This window comes from Scyliorhinus torazame, chromosome 9, assembly GCF_047496885.1.
Source record: "Scyliorhinus torazame isolate Kashiwa2021f chromosome 9, sScyTor2.1, whole genome shotgun sequence".
In the NCBI taxonomy this organism is placed as follows: Eukaryota; Metazoa; Chordata; class Chondrichthyes; order Carcharhiniformes; family Scyliorhinidae; genus Scyliorhinus; species Scyliorhinus torazame.
Window position 1 is genome coordinate 260,059,077 of NC_092715.1, and position 18,453 is coordinate 260,077,529.

The window sequence follows — 18,453 nt, forward strand, 5'->3', positions numbered from 1 at the left end:
GTCGGGATGGTGAGTGACTTGGAGGAGAACCTCCAGTTGGTGGTGTTCCCAGGTATCTGCTGCCCTTGTCCTTCCAGGTGGCAGTGATTGTGGGGTTGGAAGGTGCTGCCTATAGAACCTGGTGAGTTCCTGCTTCGTGTGCGTACCATCGTGTGTAGATGGTACACGCGGCTGCCACTGGTTTCTGATTCTTCCCCATTACCTCAAACAGAGAATTATTTATACACCCCATATCTGACCTTCTGCCTATAATATTTAAACATTTTAAAACATATACTTCTCTTGATTAACTTCTTTCCTCTTATTTTTGTTAAAACACTTTTAGTAGGTGTTGCTCTATGAATTTATCTTTCACCCTTCTAGCATTTCTACTGGAGGGGTTATGCACAACCTGCATTCACGTTGAGGGATTGAGTAGGATATTTTTACTGGAAGTTGGGAATTCTTTACCGGATTATGGATGCTTGATTGTTGAGTATATTCGAGGCTAAGGCCAATAGATTTTTGAACACCAGAAGAATTGAGATGGGGAGGGAAAGTGGGATTGAGGTGGAAGATCAACCTTGATCTTGTTGATCGTTGAAGCAGGCATAAGGGGCTGTATCGCGTGCCTCCTATTTGTTATGCCTCTCTACACTTCCAGTGTGCAGATTGGGTACAGTCCTGAAGGCACAAAAATGCCTGTTTTTAGAGGAAATCGGGAGGTAGAAAATCACATGCAATAATCATTAAACAAACAACTTGGGTGATCTTTGTTACAGCTTTTCTTAATCTGCCCTTGTCATGTTAGCTATTTTCCTGGTTTGGGGATGGATAGATTGTAGACATTTCAGCTTTCTACCAATAACGCTGAGTTTTAAACTAGTTGCTTGGAATTAGGGGGCACCCATCTCACCTTTTCAGATTTCCCTTCATGCTTCAGCCAGCCAGCCTTAGAATTTTGGTTGTAAAAGTTATATTCAACCTTTCATGAACACTACCCCAATGTACCTGTTTGATAATGATTTGGACATTGTTTTTTTTACCAGAGGTGTATCGCACAGAATTAGCCATGTTAAATAATAACATTTTCTCCATACCATTTATGTGTTCCTACTTTTAAAATATGAGGGTTATTTATCCCATTCAGTTGATATTCTCTTCTGGGGTTTGTGCTATTGCAGAAGTCAGTAACCAGGCAAAAGTCTGCATTAGAGATGTGGAACCGCTGGCTTGAGGCTTTGGGTATTAATGTGTATTGTTGGTTATGTATATCCCTGCTAGTCAATGCGCAGAGAAATGGAAATCCATACCTTGAAATTGCCACTGAAGTTAAAATTTAGAACTATTCAATATTTAATTAATTTCCAAATACATTAAGTTAGTTAAACTTTTATTACCATTGTAGTGGATTCTTGCTCAATTAACATTAATGCAACGGTCAAGGCACTGTTGCAAACCTAAGCTGCCATTGATACAAACAGCCAGGTTCTACTTGGTAGCCACTCATCAACAGTGCATATCATAGCTTTATGACCTTTGATGGGATGATAGATCCACATCCTATACAATTAGATGTGGAGTCATTTTAGACTTGGTAACTGATCTACTCATTGGCGCGTCTGTCCTCTTCAGAGAAATGAGGAGCTGATTTCTTGGCGACAACGTTGTTGAGTCTCTTCCCTTGCAGGTATGGATTCACACTCTGGAAACAAAAGAATATTTTTTAAATCTGATGTCTATATTGAAATAGTATTTTTTAGACTTTACACTTGCTTTGGAGTGATTTTCAACAGACCGTTCTCAAATATGGGTTTAGCCCATCTTACATCAAAATGTCATCTTGGGGAATTAAAAACTGTTCCAAGAACAGTGGACTGAAGACTTGTTAACTTGCTCATTGCCACTTAAAATGCCTGTTAGTGCTCAAGAGACTGGACGATATTTTGGGAGCTAGCAGTTCAACTAATGACCTCCAAATAGCGACCAGTTGTTTGAGAATAAACACTGCGTTGATGTTATTTCAGCGCTATTTGAAGCTCTGCTTGTGATTTGATGTGTTTTTCTGCTGCAGCTGTGAAGAGAATCTCTGAACCACAACAGGAGACTTTGTGGGAACCTTTTGTTAAAATATCCAACACCCAAGTAAGATTTATTCCAAAAACACTTGAGAACTTTGCCGACAAACAATAAGTGCTGTACTGCCAAACCTTCATAGGAGTCACTAAGGGAAAGGGAGTTCTTGGCCTGGGGGAGGACATGAGGCCAGGTAGAACAGCAGCAGCTGTGTAGGAGAGAGGAACAGGAGCTTGAAGCAGTATTGTTCCCCATTGTGGATACAGAGCATTCCTCCCCTGGACCTTCTTCACCAAGTGCTGCATCTGAGAACCTGTGCACCCTTTCCCTCCGTTCCTGAGCCATCGTGCAGCATACTGTTGTATGACAGCCAGAAGATTCCACGCCTTCTAGTGTCAGTGGGTGGAAAGGGCCCATCTATCCTGCTTCACCAAAATTGCACCTAATAAGCATTTGAATGTAAACACGCAAGTTTCTAATTTTCCAATTAATTCAGATTTTCAAACTGGGAAGTCTCATTTGTACTGCACCTATTTCATGCCTGTTTCATCCTTATGCCAAAGGTACCTGATTTGTCTGCAATGGCCACCTTGACTATTTTGAAAACTTCTTTTTCTTCAGATGTTCAGTTTTCTCCAATCTCTATCATACTCACTCCTGAACCTGTAGGTAGCTAACCAACTAACTAACATGGCGATATGAAGTTAAACATAGCTGCTAGGTTATCAGATCAGGGTGATTTTTTTTATTTTTTTCTTCTTTCCCTTGAAATGCTTGATCATGACTTGGCACCTTCCTTGGTTAGCTGCGATCAGTAACTCTGGAGGCTGTGGATAACCAGTTTGTCATAAAATGGAAGGTTTCTGATATGTTTTGTTTCACTGACTTATTGCGCTATTGATGGCTCCAAATGAAAATGCTGCCCATTGTCTGTCTTCAAATAACCCTAACCGAAGTACAGTTCAATAATACCTCAATGTGTTGTTGACTTGTGCTTTATCTAAACCATAACAGAAAAGGCAGATGCATTAACATATGTAAACTGAAAGATGCTTCAGATGGGAAAGACTTGAGGGGCTGAATGATTTACTCCTGTTACGACTCAACCCTCCATTACCATTCACGCATAACCAGCATCTTTTTTGGGTTTTCTCTTTATGCCCGGTTGTGACTAGATTGAGCTGCTTAAACTCAGCACAGTAGAATATGTATGCCCTCGGATGGGGCTGTATTTAAATCAAAAGGTGATGGGGCAATGAGTAAATTCAGTCTTTTTTTAAAATTTGAATCTGAAAATATTCTTTGAAACCTGCTGCTGATATTTTTTAAAAGTCTTCACTCACTGAACTGCGGAATAGAAAGTGATCATTAAATATTGGTTTATTTGCTCTCTTCATTCTGTCACTCATAAAAGAGCAAGTGCACAATAATTCACCAATCAGTCCATCTTGGGATTTTCTGATAAAACCGTTCAGAGTCAGTTTATGGAATTCGGTAAAGGTTTTTTTGGTAACTACTTCAAAATAATATTTGAATTGCCAATTGGGTTACAAGGATATAGAATCCAACCACAGAAAAGAAATTCGAGAAACATACCCTCCTCCTCCTTCCTGGGGTTCCTTTCACATTTCCGTACATCACATTCTTGTTCTGTGAAGGAATTTAGGCACAAGTTTAAACATATTTACCACCACATATTGTCTGTGTAAAACCCCAGCATTTTCTTTTTGTGTTTTTTTGCAATGGCACCAATTTAACACTAGCAACTTTTATAAGCTAGTTTATACCTGCAGCACATTTTCAAATAATGCAGCTAGTTCATCACTGATGATTGCTTGGCAAAACAATGGATAAATGAACAGCTATTGTTCAGAAAACCATATCAAATACACCAATAATGCATAAAGAAAAATGACTCGGTCAAACCTATCTGTTTTGAAGTTTGGAAATAATCTTTCTCAAGTGAGAGGATTGGGTCACAGGCTGTAAGAGTGCCACATCAACCAGGGTCGAGCATGAGTGACTAGGTATAACTCCTTTCTATCAATTATCGTCTTTTATTGGAGGGGGAGGGAGGGTGGATTGTGGTTGGAGTGTAGTCTAAATGTGCAAGCATTGAAAGTTTCAAAATCCAGTGAAGATACGAAGCGCAAGTACTAGAGAGAAAGAAGTTACTTTCACTTCTTCAACATCTCCGGCCTTCATCCCTGCCCCAGATCACCTGCTGTTGAAATGTTCACCCATCGTTTTGTTACGTTTACACTCCACTATTGCAATGCTGTGAAGATGGAGAGGGAAGGGTCGTTGCAAGTTGGAAAGCCCCAGATGGAACAGTTGATGCCGTTTATCAAAGGAGTTCTGCCAGCAAAGAAAGGAGATGCACGAGGACCGGTCAAAGGCCATTGGGGGAGCAGTAGAACCCTTGAAAGGATCGACAGAGCTAGTGGAGAAATGCCTCTAGGCACCGGGGTCGCAGATACGGGAGATGGAGAAGGTGGTGTCATTGGAGGTGGGAATCCAATGGGACCGTTGCAATGTCACCGAGGGCAAAGGTAGAGGAGTCGGAGAACAAATCCAGGAGGCAGAATCTGCGTATTGTCAGTCTGGCGGAGGGTGTGGACGGTTACAAGCGCCACGAGATACGTTTTGAGGATGCAGGTGGTGGAGGGAGTGCTAGACATGACCCCAGAGGTGAACAAGGTGCACAGGTCCCTAAGGCAAAAGCCGAGAGTGGGAGAGCCACCGTGGGCGATGATCGTGAGGCTCTACAAGTTTGTGGAGAAGGAAAAGATCCTGCGGTGGGCCAGGGAGAAGCGGAACTGCGAATGGGAGGGGAACCGGTTTGCATGGCTTAATACTCCTTGATGTTGCATTGAACTGATGTCATGCACTCTCACCCAGAGGGAAGTTGTCTTGATACGGGAACCAGAAGGAACCCGTTCTGTCCGGGGAAGTGAGATAGTTCAGAACTGCAGTAAAAACCATTAATAAGATGATGCTGAAAATTCAATGCATCTCAATCTCTCTCCCTTTCAGACATTCATTCAGAATTTGAAATGTAATGGAAAGGGGATCTATTTGAACACTTACCCACTTTCCCATCACTGGGTAATCATGCTGTGGATCAAAGAGGCGCTGATGGACTTGGTAATCATTGCTGAATTTGGCTGTGTCAGGTGTATCTTCCAAGCATCCATCAGCAGCTGAAAACAATGATACACCTTCCTGAGTGATTCATCAACTTGTGCATCAGTCACTGAACCCTGTAAATTTATTCATTTATGGGATGTGGGCATCGCTGGATAGTCCAGCATGCATTACCTCATGGCTCTTGAGAAGGTGGTGTACTGCCGCCTAACCTTGTATTCCACCTTACCTGATGTAATTTTGATAGCGATACAATATCTCAATTTGACAGCCAGTAATGCTGCTGGCACGAAGCATGCTAACCAGCCAATCACTTTCGTTTCTATCTTTTTTTTTATATTAAAATATTCACATAGGCAGGAAATAAAGCACACTGGTCATCCTTCCCTTCTTAATCATTTTACAGAAAGCAAAAATGTTTTTAATAATCTTTATTGTCACAAGTAGGCTTCCATTAACACTGCAATGAGGTTACTTTGAAAAAACCCCAGTCACCACACTCCGGCGCTTGTTCGGGTACACCGAGGGAGAATTTGGAATGTCCAATTCACCTAACAAGCACGTCTTTCGGGACTTGTGGGAGGAAACCGACGCAAACACGGGATGAACGTGCAGACTGGGCAGAGACAGTGACCCAAGCGGGAATCGAACCAGGGACCCTGGTGCTGTGAAGCAACAGTGCTAACCACTGTGCTGCCACGCCGCCCATAAAGATTGGGGAAAATCATTAAGATTAAGGTGGAAGCTGAAATATAAGCAAACCTTTATCTTTCAAAATATAAGTTTTATATTAAAAGTTTATGAAGAGTTTATCATAACTGGGGAATTAAACATTTCACAAATATAAAATAAATTTCTCTGGGTGAAAGGTTGTTCAATAACAATTATGACATAGTATGCCATTAAAACCCCATTTACCCAACAAGCTATGGCATCTTCAAGGATTTTTAGAACATGAAAAATGGAACGTAATTTCAATCCAAGTGATTTCTAAAGATTTCCCTCTGTGGGGTCCAACAGTGCACGGTGGGAGAAACTGTGGGGTCCAACAGTGCACGGTGGGAGAAACTGACAACTATTTCTGAATTTCTATATTTAACTTCATGTGCGGATGATAAAAATTGTCAGTTTCACAGCGTAAAGACTGAACGCTGACAGTTTTGCCGTCCTAACAACCACAAAGGCTGGATGCAGGTAAAAGTGAGAGCGGACAGGTAGGAAATCGTACGTCAATCATGAGTAAACCTCTTGCGTGAATTGCAGTGAGGTTTTCTTGCCAATATCAACAGTAAGGTTGAATGAGCAATGTTAAAATGTTGAAAAAAATAGTATCAGAAAAGTAGAAGAATTGTCCTCACAAAATGGGGAAAGCAGAGTCTTTGATTATTTATTTTTTTAATTTAGAGTACCAAATTCTTTTTTTCCCAATTTAGGGTGGCCAATCCACCTACTCTGCACATCTTTTGGGGTTGTGGGGGTGAGACCCACGCAGACACGGAGAGAATTTGCAAACTCCACACGGACAGTGACCCGGGTCCTTACCGATGTGAGGCAGCAGTGCTAACCCCTGCGCCCCTTTCTTTGAATATTTTTAATGTAGAGGTAGATAGATTCTTGATAAGGAAGGATCTTAATAAGGAAGTTGGTGAAAGGTTATTTGGGATAGATGTGGAGTTGGGGTCACAATCAGATCAGCCATGACCCTATTGAATGACGGAACAGGTTCGAGGGGCAGAGTGGCCTACACTTGGGGGCAGCACTGTAGAACACGTGGCTAGCACTGTGGCTTCACAGCGCCAGGGTCCCAGGTTCGATTACCCGCTGGGTTCCCCGCAGGATTCTGCATGTTGTCTGCGTGGGTTTCCTCCAGGTGCTCCGGTTTCCTCCCACATTCCAAAGACGTGCAGGTTAGGTGGATTGGCCATGATAAATTGCCCTAAGTGTCCAAAAAGTTAGGAGGGGTTATTGGGTTACGGGGATAGGGAGGAAGTGAGGGCTTAAGTGGGTTGGTGCACACGATGGATCTGCACTGTATGTTCTATGTTCTTGCTCCTAATTCATGTTCGTATGTCATTAGTGTTCATTTGCTGTTTCATTTAGATACTTGTGTCAAAAGTGAAATCCAGAGGCCCAAATTACCTTTTCTTCCCAAAGGACAAGGGTTAGGTGGATCAGGATAACCCTGCTCCTGATTAAAATTCTTTGGTATGTTATCTCCGGTAAGCTCGGCCACGATGTTGGGAATGTTGCCGTAGGGGCCCAGGTGTTGCAATCCTTCATGAGCTCCTCCTAAAGACAACATCAGAAAGAAACATTCTATGAAAAGGGGCTTTGTTTCACCAACATCTGACCACCACATTCTGCTCTATCGACGATTTAACAAATAAAACATTTGTTCAGTAGGAGGCATGTTCCTCATGAAATGGGAACAAAAATATAAATATTGAGAAGGGCGGTTCAACAGATGACACTGCACAGGAGAAACTTTTCAACAATCATGAGATAGACAACTTAGAATCATAGAATCCCTACAGTGCAGAAGAGGGCATTCGGCCCATCAAGTTTGCACCGACCCTTCGAAAGACTACCCTACCTAGGCCAAATTCCACACCCTAGTCCTGCAACTCCACCTTAAGAGGCAATTTATCACGGCCAATCTGCCTAACCTGCACATCATTCGACTGGGAGGAAACCGGAGCACCCAGAGGAAACCTACACAGACACGGGGAGAACGTGCAGACTCCGCACAGTCGCCCGAGATCGGAATCTGTGAGGCAGCAGTGCTAACCACTGTGCCATTCCATTACCAACCTTTAGTTGATAATTCAACAGCAAAATAAAAACAAAACCTGTTTGCTTTTTCCCAAAATTAACGTTTGATGGAGAACGTAACTGAACTCCCCAACATTGTGAGTATCCGGGTTACATTTTGGTACAGATATATATACAACTTCATCAAGAGATGTGTTTATTTTCTTAAATTGCTGTGTCCCTTTTCAAAGATTGTTTTCTTGTCAAGTGTCCACATTCACTTTCCTCTCTTTCCCAAAGAACAGGAAAGGCTCCTGAATTTGATCCCTGAACTGTGTGGAGTTTTCGGATTGGAATGGGTTGGGGAAAGGCGAGTGCACACCCCTCCAGCATTCCCGGATTAGATAAACTTAATAAACATCCTGGGGGTTACCATTGACCAGAAACGAGCAAGTCAAGGGCTAGGCATCCTGCCGCAAGTAACTCACCTCCTGACTCCCCAAAGCCTGTCCATCTACAACACACACATCAGGGGTGTGATGGAATACACTCCACTTGCCTGGATTTAGTGCAGCTCAGCGCTCAAGAAGCTCAACACCATCCAGGACAAAGCAGCCCGCTTGATTTCTCCCCCTTCTACAAACATTCAAACCCTCCACCACTGACGCACTGTGGCAGCCGTGTGTACCATCCACAAGATGCACTGCAGCAACTCATCAATGTTCCTTCGGCTGCACCTTCCAAACCCACGGCCACTACCATCTGGAAGGACAAGAGCAGCAGATTCCTGGGAACCCCACCACCTGGAGGTTCCCCTCCGAGTCACTCACCATGCTGACTTGGAAATATATTGGCCGTTCCTTCACTATCGCTGGGGCAAAATCCTGGAATTCGCTCCCTAACAGCACTGTGGGTGTACCTATGCCAGTGGGACTGCTGACGTTCACGAAGGCAGCACATCACCACCTTCTCCAGGGTAACTAGGGATGGACAATAAATGCTGGTCTAGCTAGTGATGCCCATAATCCCATAAAATTTATTTTTATAAATGTGTAGTCTAGCAGCTGGAACAGCACTAATGGTGTAACCTCTGATTGCAGTCCCTAACGTTAACACACTAGTCTAATTTTCCTATAGGTGGTATAAACCTGGTGATATCAGACATAAATGTGGTTTAAACTTTGAGTCACAGCAGTGAACATGTCAAATCTCAGCTAGGACACTGGAGTCTGCTTCATTATACCAACAATTACTTATAATATATATGTAGCACATCTAACATAATAAAACAGGCATGCCATCGGGCTGTTAGGAGATAAACATCGACCTGCATTATAGGAATGATTGTTGTCAATGTTAAATTTTCCCAGAAATGCCCCTGGAGGTTGGGTTGGGTAGTGACACAGTTTTATACTGACACTGAATCGCTGTAGTGAAAAATAGAGCTGATCATACTGGGTGAGGGAATATTTTCTCCAAATCGGCATTTGGCAAAAAAAAAAGTAGCAATCTCACTTTCTCTTCCGTGTCGTGACTTGTTCTCACAGCCTCGACCTCAGGGCGGCACAGTGGATAGCGCTGCTGCCTCACAGTGCCGGGGAGCCGGGTTCGATTCCGGCCTTGGGTGACTTTCTGTGTGGAGGTGGTGGCATAATGGTATTGTCACTGGACTAGTAAAGCAGAGACCCAGAGTAGTGCTCTGGGGACCCCCCGGTTCAAATCCTGCCACCGCAGATGGTGAAATTTGAATTCAATAGAAGTCTGGAATTAAAAGCCTAATGACTATGAAACGATTGTTGATTGTCATAAAAACCCATCTGGTTCACTAACGTCCTTTAGGGAAAGAAATCTGCTGTCCTTTCCTGCTCCGGCCTATATGTGATTCTAGATCCACAGTGATGTGGTTGACTCTGAACTGCCCCCTAAAGAGCAATTAAGGATGGGCAATAAATGCTGGCACAGCCGGTGATGCCCACGCCCAATAAAAAAAAAGTTTACACGTTCTCCCCGTGTCTGCGTGGGTTTCCTCCGGGTGCTCCGGTTTCCTCCCACAGTCCAAAGATGTGCAGATTAGGTGGATTGGCCGTGCTAAATTGCCCTTAGTGTCCCAAGGTTAGGTGGGGTTATGAAGTTACAGGGATTGATCCGAGGCAGGGTGCTCTTTTAGAGAGTCGGTGCAGACTCAAAGGGCCGAATGGCCTCCTAAACTGTAGGGATTCTATGATTCAACCTAAAATACACATGTCTCCACTACCAACATCCATCACAGCACAAGAATGTCATTCTTACATTTATATAGTGCCTTTCACGATCTCAGCATGTCCCAGACGTTGAAGTGTAGTCACTGATGTAATGTAGAGAATCCAGCAGATAATTTTCACAAAGCAAAATCCCACAGAACGGCAACAACAGATTTGTTGGTTGAGGTATGTATACTGGTCAGGTTACCAAAGGTAACTCTCCAAACTCTTCTTAGAAATACTGCAGCGGGATCTTTGACCTCCACGAGAAGACAGAAATTAGCCTCTCATCCAACAAGAGTGACACCTCCAACACTGCAGCACTCCAGCACTACCCTTAGCCTAGAATATGTGATTCAGTCTCCAGAGTAAGATGCAAACCAGCAACCTGACCCAGAAGGGAGTGTTATCAATTGCGATGATGCTGAATCTTTGCATGGGTTAGGTTGAATATGGTTAGCAGGTATAAAGACTATAAATGTTTAAACATGACCAATGTCTTCGGACTGAATGAACCCTATTCAAGATGTAATTGTCTCTAAGTTCAGGGTTCTGTTAACTGATTTCATAGATAACATAGAATCCTTACAGCGCTGAAAGAGGCCATTCAGCCCATCGAGTCTGCACCCACCCTCTGAAAGAGCACTCCACCTAGACCCACTCCGCCGCCCTATCCCCGTAACCCCAGCTCACCAGCACATCTTTGGACTGTGGGAGGAAACCGGAGCACCCGGACGAAACGCACGTACACACGGGGAGAACGTGCAGACTCCACACAGACAGTGGCCCGAGGTCGGAATCGAACCTGAGTCCCATGCGCTGTGAAGCAGCAGTGCTAACCACTGTGCCATAATGACAGGTGTAATCAGTTGTTAGCACTTGTTAATTATATATTGTTCATTATATGCAGGTGTAGGGCATTAAATGTGGTTTCACTTGAGCAAATATAAAGAGATAATTACTGAAACTGGAGAGGTTGAGTTAAGAAGCGGCGTCTTATAATGTTTCACTCTATATATAAATATAAAACTGGGTCAAACTCCGCCAACTGGCTTTCTGGAATATTACTGGAATGTCATTGTGGGTTCAAGACCCACTCCAGAGGCGTGAGCTCGTAATCCATGTTGAGACTCGCGTGCAGTACTCTGGGTGTGCTGCACTGTCGGAGGAGCTGCATTGTGGATGGGACGCTAAATCAAAGTCCTGTCAGTCCTCCCAGGTGAATGTAATAAATCCTATTTTGATGATGAGCGGTAGAGCCCGACCCAGGGTCCCAGCCAACAATTATCCCCCAATCAACAGGAAGACAGAAATAGATGATCTGGCCTTTGCTGTTTGTTGGATATTTCTATGCGTCAATTGGCTGCATGTTTCCTCCATTACAAAAGTGTTACAAAACTTTGTTGCATGTGGAGCACTTTGGGACATCCTGTGGTTGTGATGGGTGCTATATAAATGCAAGTCTGCCTTTCATGTCCCTTCAGTACACCATTTCCCTCGCCCTTTGTACTTTGAACGTCAACATTTTTCAATCATGTAACAGCGTATTTTCCTTTGTTATCTCTTTCGAATTCCCTTCATTAAATCTTTTGGTTCTATTTCTGGAATTCCCTTTGCAGGAATAATCTTAAATCGAACTTTGGACCAGACAAGTTTAGAACTCTTGTGCTGGATAAATCCAAAACTAATCCCACTGCTCCATGCTCTCTCCATAACCCTGCGCCTAGCTCTACATCCAGCGGTTACCTTCTCTTCCCTGAAGAGATTGAGTTAAGGCAGAGACAGCTCTTTGCAGTGGCAAAGTACTCCACTCCCATATGGAAAGACGTTTCTCCTCCTCCCCCTCCTCAGCTTTAGCGATGATTTGATATTGTTGGGCCCCTCATCACTGACTCTGTGACCAAAGGATACAGTCTTGTCTTATTTGCTCATTCGGTCATTTCAGATAAAGGTTAATGATTCAAGGCCGGATGTTAAATAAGCAGTCGGAAAATGCTGTTTGGGGGGGTGAGAAATGTCATGACAAGCTCGAGCTGACATTGTTAGCTGCTTGAGGATCGACTAGTTGGGCCGAATGGCCTGTTTTTGTGCCGTACATTCATAGAGAAGCTGACTCTTTGGCTGCAGATGGTGGCACCAAGGACGTGATGAGAAGTAGGGACAAAACGAGGACAGATAATTGATATAATCGAAGGATTCCTGGTGTAACCAAGGGATCCATTACTACAGCTGTGCTGATTGCATCTGGGAAGCTGAAGATGGGAGGATAATTAAGAGGGAGCGCCTCGTGGAGACGGAACCATTAACAACATCAGCGAGTGTGGGAGCCAAGAATGGTATTCTGACCATGAGTTGAATGGAAAGGAGATTTAGGGCGCAAAAGGTTGGTCTGGAGGCCAAGGCTGTCCACAGTGTTGTAAACATAGTCATGTCAGGGCAGCATGGGGCGCAGTGGATAGCACTGGGACTGCGGAGCTGAGGACCTGGGTTCGAATCCCGGCCCTGGGTCACTGTCCGTGTGGAGTTGGCACATTCTCCTCGTGTCTGCGTGGGTTTCACCCCCACAGCCCAAAGATGTGCAGGGTAGGTGGATTGGCCACGCTAAATTGCTCCTTAATTAGAAAAAAATAATAATTGGGTACTCTAAATTTATTTTAAAAAAGAAAAAAAAAACATAGTCAAGTCAATGATTTGGATTATCTCGCCATGTTAGCTGTATCATAAAAATATTTTTGGGTCTTAAAACCTTTAAAATTCAACAAGATTTCACAGAATTCAAAGCACAGAACAGGCCATTCGGCCCAACAGTGTTTATGGTGCAAACCAGTAATAGGCAACCTGGGCCAGTGAGTGGGTCGCATGAGTGACCCTCCTTCATCTCAATGGGCCACAAGATTGAAATCAGGGCTCATTCACGAACCATGACCCCCCATGAATAAGATTAAATACATGCTAAATATTTCTTGGAAGTTTTTTTTTCTTTTAAATAAATTTAAGAGTACCCAATTATTTTTTCCAATTAAAGGGCAATGTAGCGTGGCCAATCCACCTAACCTGCACATCTTTGGGTTGTGGGGGTAAGATCCACGCCAACACGGGGAGAATGTGAAAATTCCACACGGACAGTGACCCAGGGCCGGGATCGAACCCGAGTGCTGAGTGCCGGGAGGCAGCAGTGCTAACCACTGTGCCACTGTGTTGCCCTATTTAATAGTAAGTTATAGAAAATGCTTAATCATTAACATGACTGTCATCAACTTCAAATGGTGAAAACAAAAGAAATATTTACACTTTTTACACATGGGGAGCGCAGTCAGTGTTGGGGAGTAATCAGCACGTAGTCGCCCTCGCTTTTCCTGCGTCTCACTTCAGTCACACCGATAGGAACAAAAACGATGTGGGCAGAAACCAGCGGAATGTGGCAAACCTGCGCGTGGGTAACGGTCAACAAAATGTCTCCGAGGCCACACTCAGAACCCAGATGGGCCTCATGTGGCCCCCGGGAAGCAGCTTTCTCACCGCTGTTCCACACAATCCTCTCCTCATCCCTATTTTATCTCTAATGTCGCTCTCTCAGCATATCCACCTTCTTTCTCCCCAGTCTGTTTATCCCAGCTTCCCACTAAATGTATATATCCTATTCCTTGTGACAGTGAGCTCCACGTCCTCACTGCTCTTTGGGTGAAGAATTTTCTCCTGAATTCCCTATTAGAAGCTGCAATTTAATATCTGATGTTGCACTCACAACATTTTCCTGGGCATGCTTTTGTTTTTGCAAATGCAAAACTAAAACCCTTGGGCGCCTGCGCGCCTCACAGCGATCGGCGGAATATTGTCGGAACCCGTTACCTTCAATACTCTGTGGTCCGACCAGATTGGTGGCTTGGTGCGCCGGGTATTCCACTCTTGGCCGAGCAATGCCCAACTGCTCCATGACGCCGTGCAGCAATCGCTGGATGTCCGCCTCGGACACCTTGGCCGGATCCTGGGAGCCGTGAGCTGATGTTAGAGCCCAGGTTACCGCTGTCAGCAGCACCACCCTGAACATGGTAGCTGAGGGCATGGAAACCTGCAGGCAAAGACGGGGAGAGAGTTACTGACTGATAAGACAAGTGGCAAATGGGAGAATCCCTCCCACTCACCACCCACAACATTCACTCAAAAAACCACCTGAAATCAAATCAAACATTGCGGAGAGGAAGCAGTACCGAGATGCACAATAAAGTACATAAATCGACAGTCGATGAATTAGCGCAATAAACAATAAACAATTTGGCTGTTGCATTTCTATCCTTTGTAATCATTGCATTTAAAGCAATTGCTGCAATGTGGGGTTTATCTTTTTTTTGTGGACAGATTCAATTACCATTAAGCTGTTAGAATTTAACGTTTACAGTCAGGACTTACCTTCGATCAGGTATGGTACCTTGCGTTCTTTGGGAAAAAGGAGACGGTGGTGTTACATTCGCAGCCTCTGCTGGCCCCTGCTATCTGCTGTGAATAATTCATTTGCTGTTGTCTAGGCAGCCGGGACAATGACATCATCTGTGGAGAGGGCAGGCTGCTGCAGCGAATTTTCCATCTGCTTTCTCAGTGACTCAGGAGAGGGTGGCTGCAACGTCGCTGCCTGACGTGGTGACCCCTCAATAAAAAAAAAAGACAGCTTACCCCCTTTTTATAATCTGCGACAGACTCTGCCAATGTTACATTTGTTTGAAACCTAGGTTCTCTCTAACCGATATATGCCATGTGCATGTGAAGGTTAGTTAGCCCCACCCCCACCCGCCTGCGGGACCTGTGAGCATGGATGATACAAAATGGCAGCTGCCATGATCAATCTTGTGGTTATACTAAGATGGTGACCAATTCTTGACACATGCAAATAATACTGCCAACAACATAAAATGTCAATCTTCGAATGGTTCCTATACTCAATATAACAGTTGGTCAGGGAACTGGACTTAGGAAATATTCCTAACTTCCAGAATGGACTGAGCTGGAACAATTTTCATAGATTTCATAGAATTTACAGTGCAGAAGGAGGCCATTCGGCCCATCGAGTCTGCACCGGCTCTTGGAAAGAGCACCCAACCCAAGGTCCACACCTCCACCCTATCCCCATAACCCAGTAACCCCACCCAACACTGAGGGCAATTTTGGACGCTAAGGGCAATTTATCATGGCCAATCCACCTAACCTGCACATCTTTGGACTGTGGGAGGAAACCGGAGCACCCGGAGGAAACCCACGCACACACGGGGAGGACGTGCAGACTCTGCACAGACAGTGACCCAAGCCGGAATCGAACCTGGGACCCTGGAGCTGTGAAGCAATTGTGCTATCCACAATGCTACCGTGCTGCCCCAAGTTTTAAAAAAAAACTTAATTTAGAGCATCCAGTTCTTTTTCTTTCCAATTAAGGAGTAATTTAGCGAGACCAATCCACCTACCCTGCACATCTTTGGGTTGTGGGTTGAGGGAAGGATTACTTCGTTCATATGGGGAGGGAAGGTGGCCAGAGTTACAAAGGTGCTGCTACAGAGGGGAAGGCAGGCGGGAGTTTGGGTCTTCCGAACCTGATGTATTACTACTGGGCGGCGAATGTGGAGGAGGTGCGGAGCTGGGTCAGAGGGGTTGATTCCCAGTGGGTCAGAATGGAGGAGAGTTTGTGCAGGGGGTCGGGATTGAAAGCACTAGCAACTGCGCCGCTCCCGATAGCCCCGGGGAAGTACTCAGGGAGTCCGGTAATAATCGCTTCATTGAGAATCTGGAGGCAGTTTCGCCAACACTTCGGGTTGGGGGTAGGTTCAAGGGAAATGCCGATTCGGGGGAACCACAGATTTGAGCCAGGGAGGTGGGATGGAAATTTTCGGAAATGGGAGGAGAAGGGGATTAAGACACTAAAAGATTTGTTTCTTAGGGGTGGATTTGCAGGGCTGACGGAGCTGGAAGCGAAGTATGGGCTGGAGCAGGGGGAAATGTTTAGATACATGCAGGTTCGGGATTTTGCCAGAAAGGAGATACAGAGCTTCCCGATGGAGCCGGCCTCCACATTGCTGGAGGAAGTGCTGACGACAGGGGGACTGGAGAAGGGGACAGTGTCAGCAGTGTACGGAGCTATTTTGGAAAAGGAGAAGGCACCACTGGAAGGGATCAAAGCAAAGTGGGAGGAAGAGTTGGGAGAGTGTATGGAGGAGGGATTCTGGTGTGAGGTGCTCCGGAGAGTGAATGCCTCCACCTCGTGCGCGAGGTTGGGGCTGACACAGCTGAAGGTGGTATATAGAGCACACATCACGAGGGCGAGGATGAGCCGACTCTTTGAAGGAGTAGAAGATGTGTGTGAGCGTTGCGGGGGGGACGGGGGGGGGACCCCGCTAATCGCGTTCATATGTTTTGGTCCTGTCCAAAGCTGGAGGATTACTGGAAGGAGGATTTTAGGGTAATTTCTAAAGTGGTGCATGTGAAACTGGCCCCTGGCCCTCAGGAGGCCATATTCGGGGTGTCGGACCAGCCAGGGTTGGAAACGGGTGCGGAGGCAGATGTTGTAGCCTTTGCCTCGTTGATCGCCTGAAGGCGGATCCTGATGGGACGGAGAGCAACCTCTCCACCCTGTGCCCTGGCGTGGCGGGGGGGACCTGTTGGAATTCCTGACTCTTGAGAAGGTTAAGTTTGAACTGAGGGGAAGGACGGAGGGGTTCTACAATTCATCGGCATTATTCATCATGCACTTTCAAGAACTGGACAACATCGAACATTAGTAGGGGTGGGTGGGAGGGTTGGGGGGGAGGGGGGCGGTGTGTGTTGATGGTGACTATGGGCGATTCCTGATTCCTTTTTGTCATTTGTTTATGTGAACATGCTTGGGGTTTGGTGGGAGGATGGGATCGTTGTTATTGATACGGGGATTGACATATTTGTTACTGATTATTGGTTGTTGTTGGTGGGTGTAAATTTGGCAGAAAATGTGAAAAGGGAGGAGAATAAAAAATATTTTTTAAAAAAAATAATCTTTGGGTTGTGGGGGTGAGAGCCAGGCAGACCCGGGGAGAACGTGCAAACGCTACACAGACAGTGACCCAGGGCCGGGATCAAACCCTGATCCTCAGCGCCATGAGGCAGCAGTGCTAACCACTGCACCATTGTACCACCTGATGTGTTAGGTAGGCTGGGTCGATGTGGACTGCACTTGATGCAGTGTAGCAAGAGACAGACCTCCAACATTTGATAAGGTGCAACACGATTTTATTTAACATCTAAACTATTGTACATGTTCAACTGTGGGTTGACACTATGCTGACTTGACTGGAGACCTGATACTAGCCTAACCAGAGTTATTAGCTACCACATGGTGTTTGCACTGGCCAGCTCGCTAACTCTGACTGTCCCAGAGGCTGGGTCCCGAGAGAGCGGGAAAACTGGTGTCCTCTGGCTTTATAGTGGTCGTGTCCTGTCTGGTGATTGGCTGCTCTGTTCTGTGTGCTTACTGGTCATCCTGTGTGTCAATCACTGCCTGTCTGCACTCCATTGTATACATAGATGTATATTATGACACCACCTTCTTTTAAAGTTTTTTAATCTTTGGAAATGTGTCTCGGGCATTTGTTAGGGGACTGGCTCAGTGCTTGGGTTGGTACTTGGGTCCGCAGACGTCTGTGACTGGAACCTTTAAACTGAGAGCTTTATCCTGGCAAGTTCATTAAATTTCTGGACCTAGGTTTCCGGAGGGGTATTAATTGGGCATGGCACATCCGTAATAGCCCCCCCCCCCCCCCCCCCCCCCCCCAGATATTGTGAAAGTAGTGTTGCCAACTCTAGTTGGACGTATTCCCGGAGGTTAGATCACATTACTGTCCACCTCCAATTGCCGTACCCCCTTTCATCAGGTGGTCAGGCAGTAAGTCCATCTTCATGCCACCACCCATCTTCTCATGGCCAATCAGGGTTGCCAACTGTGATTACATGTATTCCTGGAGTTCACATCACATGACTTGCCCCTCCCCACCATTAGTCGGCCAACACATCCGTCTTTGTGATGTACGGCCTTTCTATACCAATTGGAAAGCAAGAAAGTCTCGTTACCCAATTGGATGATGGTCGACTGTTAATCGATCAGCGGCACAGTGGTTAGCACTGCTGTCTTACACCGCCGGGGTCTCAGGTTCGATTCCTGCCTTGGGTGACTGTCGGTGCGGAGACTGCACGTTCTCCCCGTGTGTGCGTGGGTTTCCTCCGGGTGCTCCGGTTTCCTCTCGCAGTCCAA

General features: G+C 45.4%; 1 protein-coding gene across 1 annotated transcript; it reads right to left on the bottom strand.

Moving 5' to 3' along the window:
- Positions 1-1,355: 1,355 nt before the first annotated feature.
- Positions 1,356-14,770, bottom strand: LOC140429838 (neuroendocrine protein 7B2-like). Its single transcript, XM_072517320.1, has 6 exons — positions 14,601-14,770; positions 14,043-14,262; positions 7,342-7,491; positions 5,146-5,258; positions 3,652-3,705; positions 1,356-1,684 (listed from the first exon to the last, which is right to left on the bottom strand). The coding sequence occupies exons 2-6, from the start codon at positions 14,254-14,256 to the stop codon at positions 1,586-1,588; spliced, it is 630 nt and encodes a 209-aa protein (XP_072373421.1). The 5' UTR covers positions 14,257-14,262; positions 14,601-14,770; the 3' UTR covers positions 1,356-1,585.
- Positions 14,771-18,453: the final 3,683 nt, after the last annotated feature.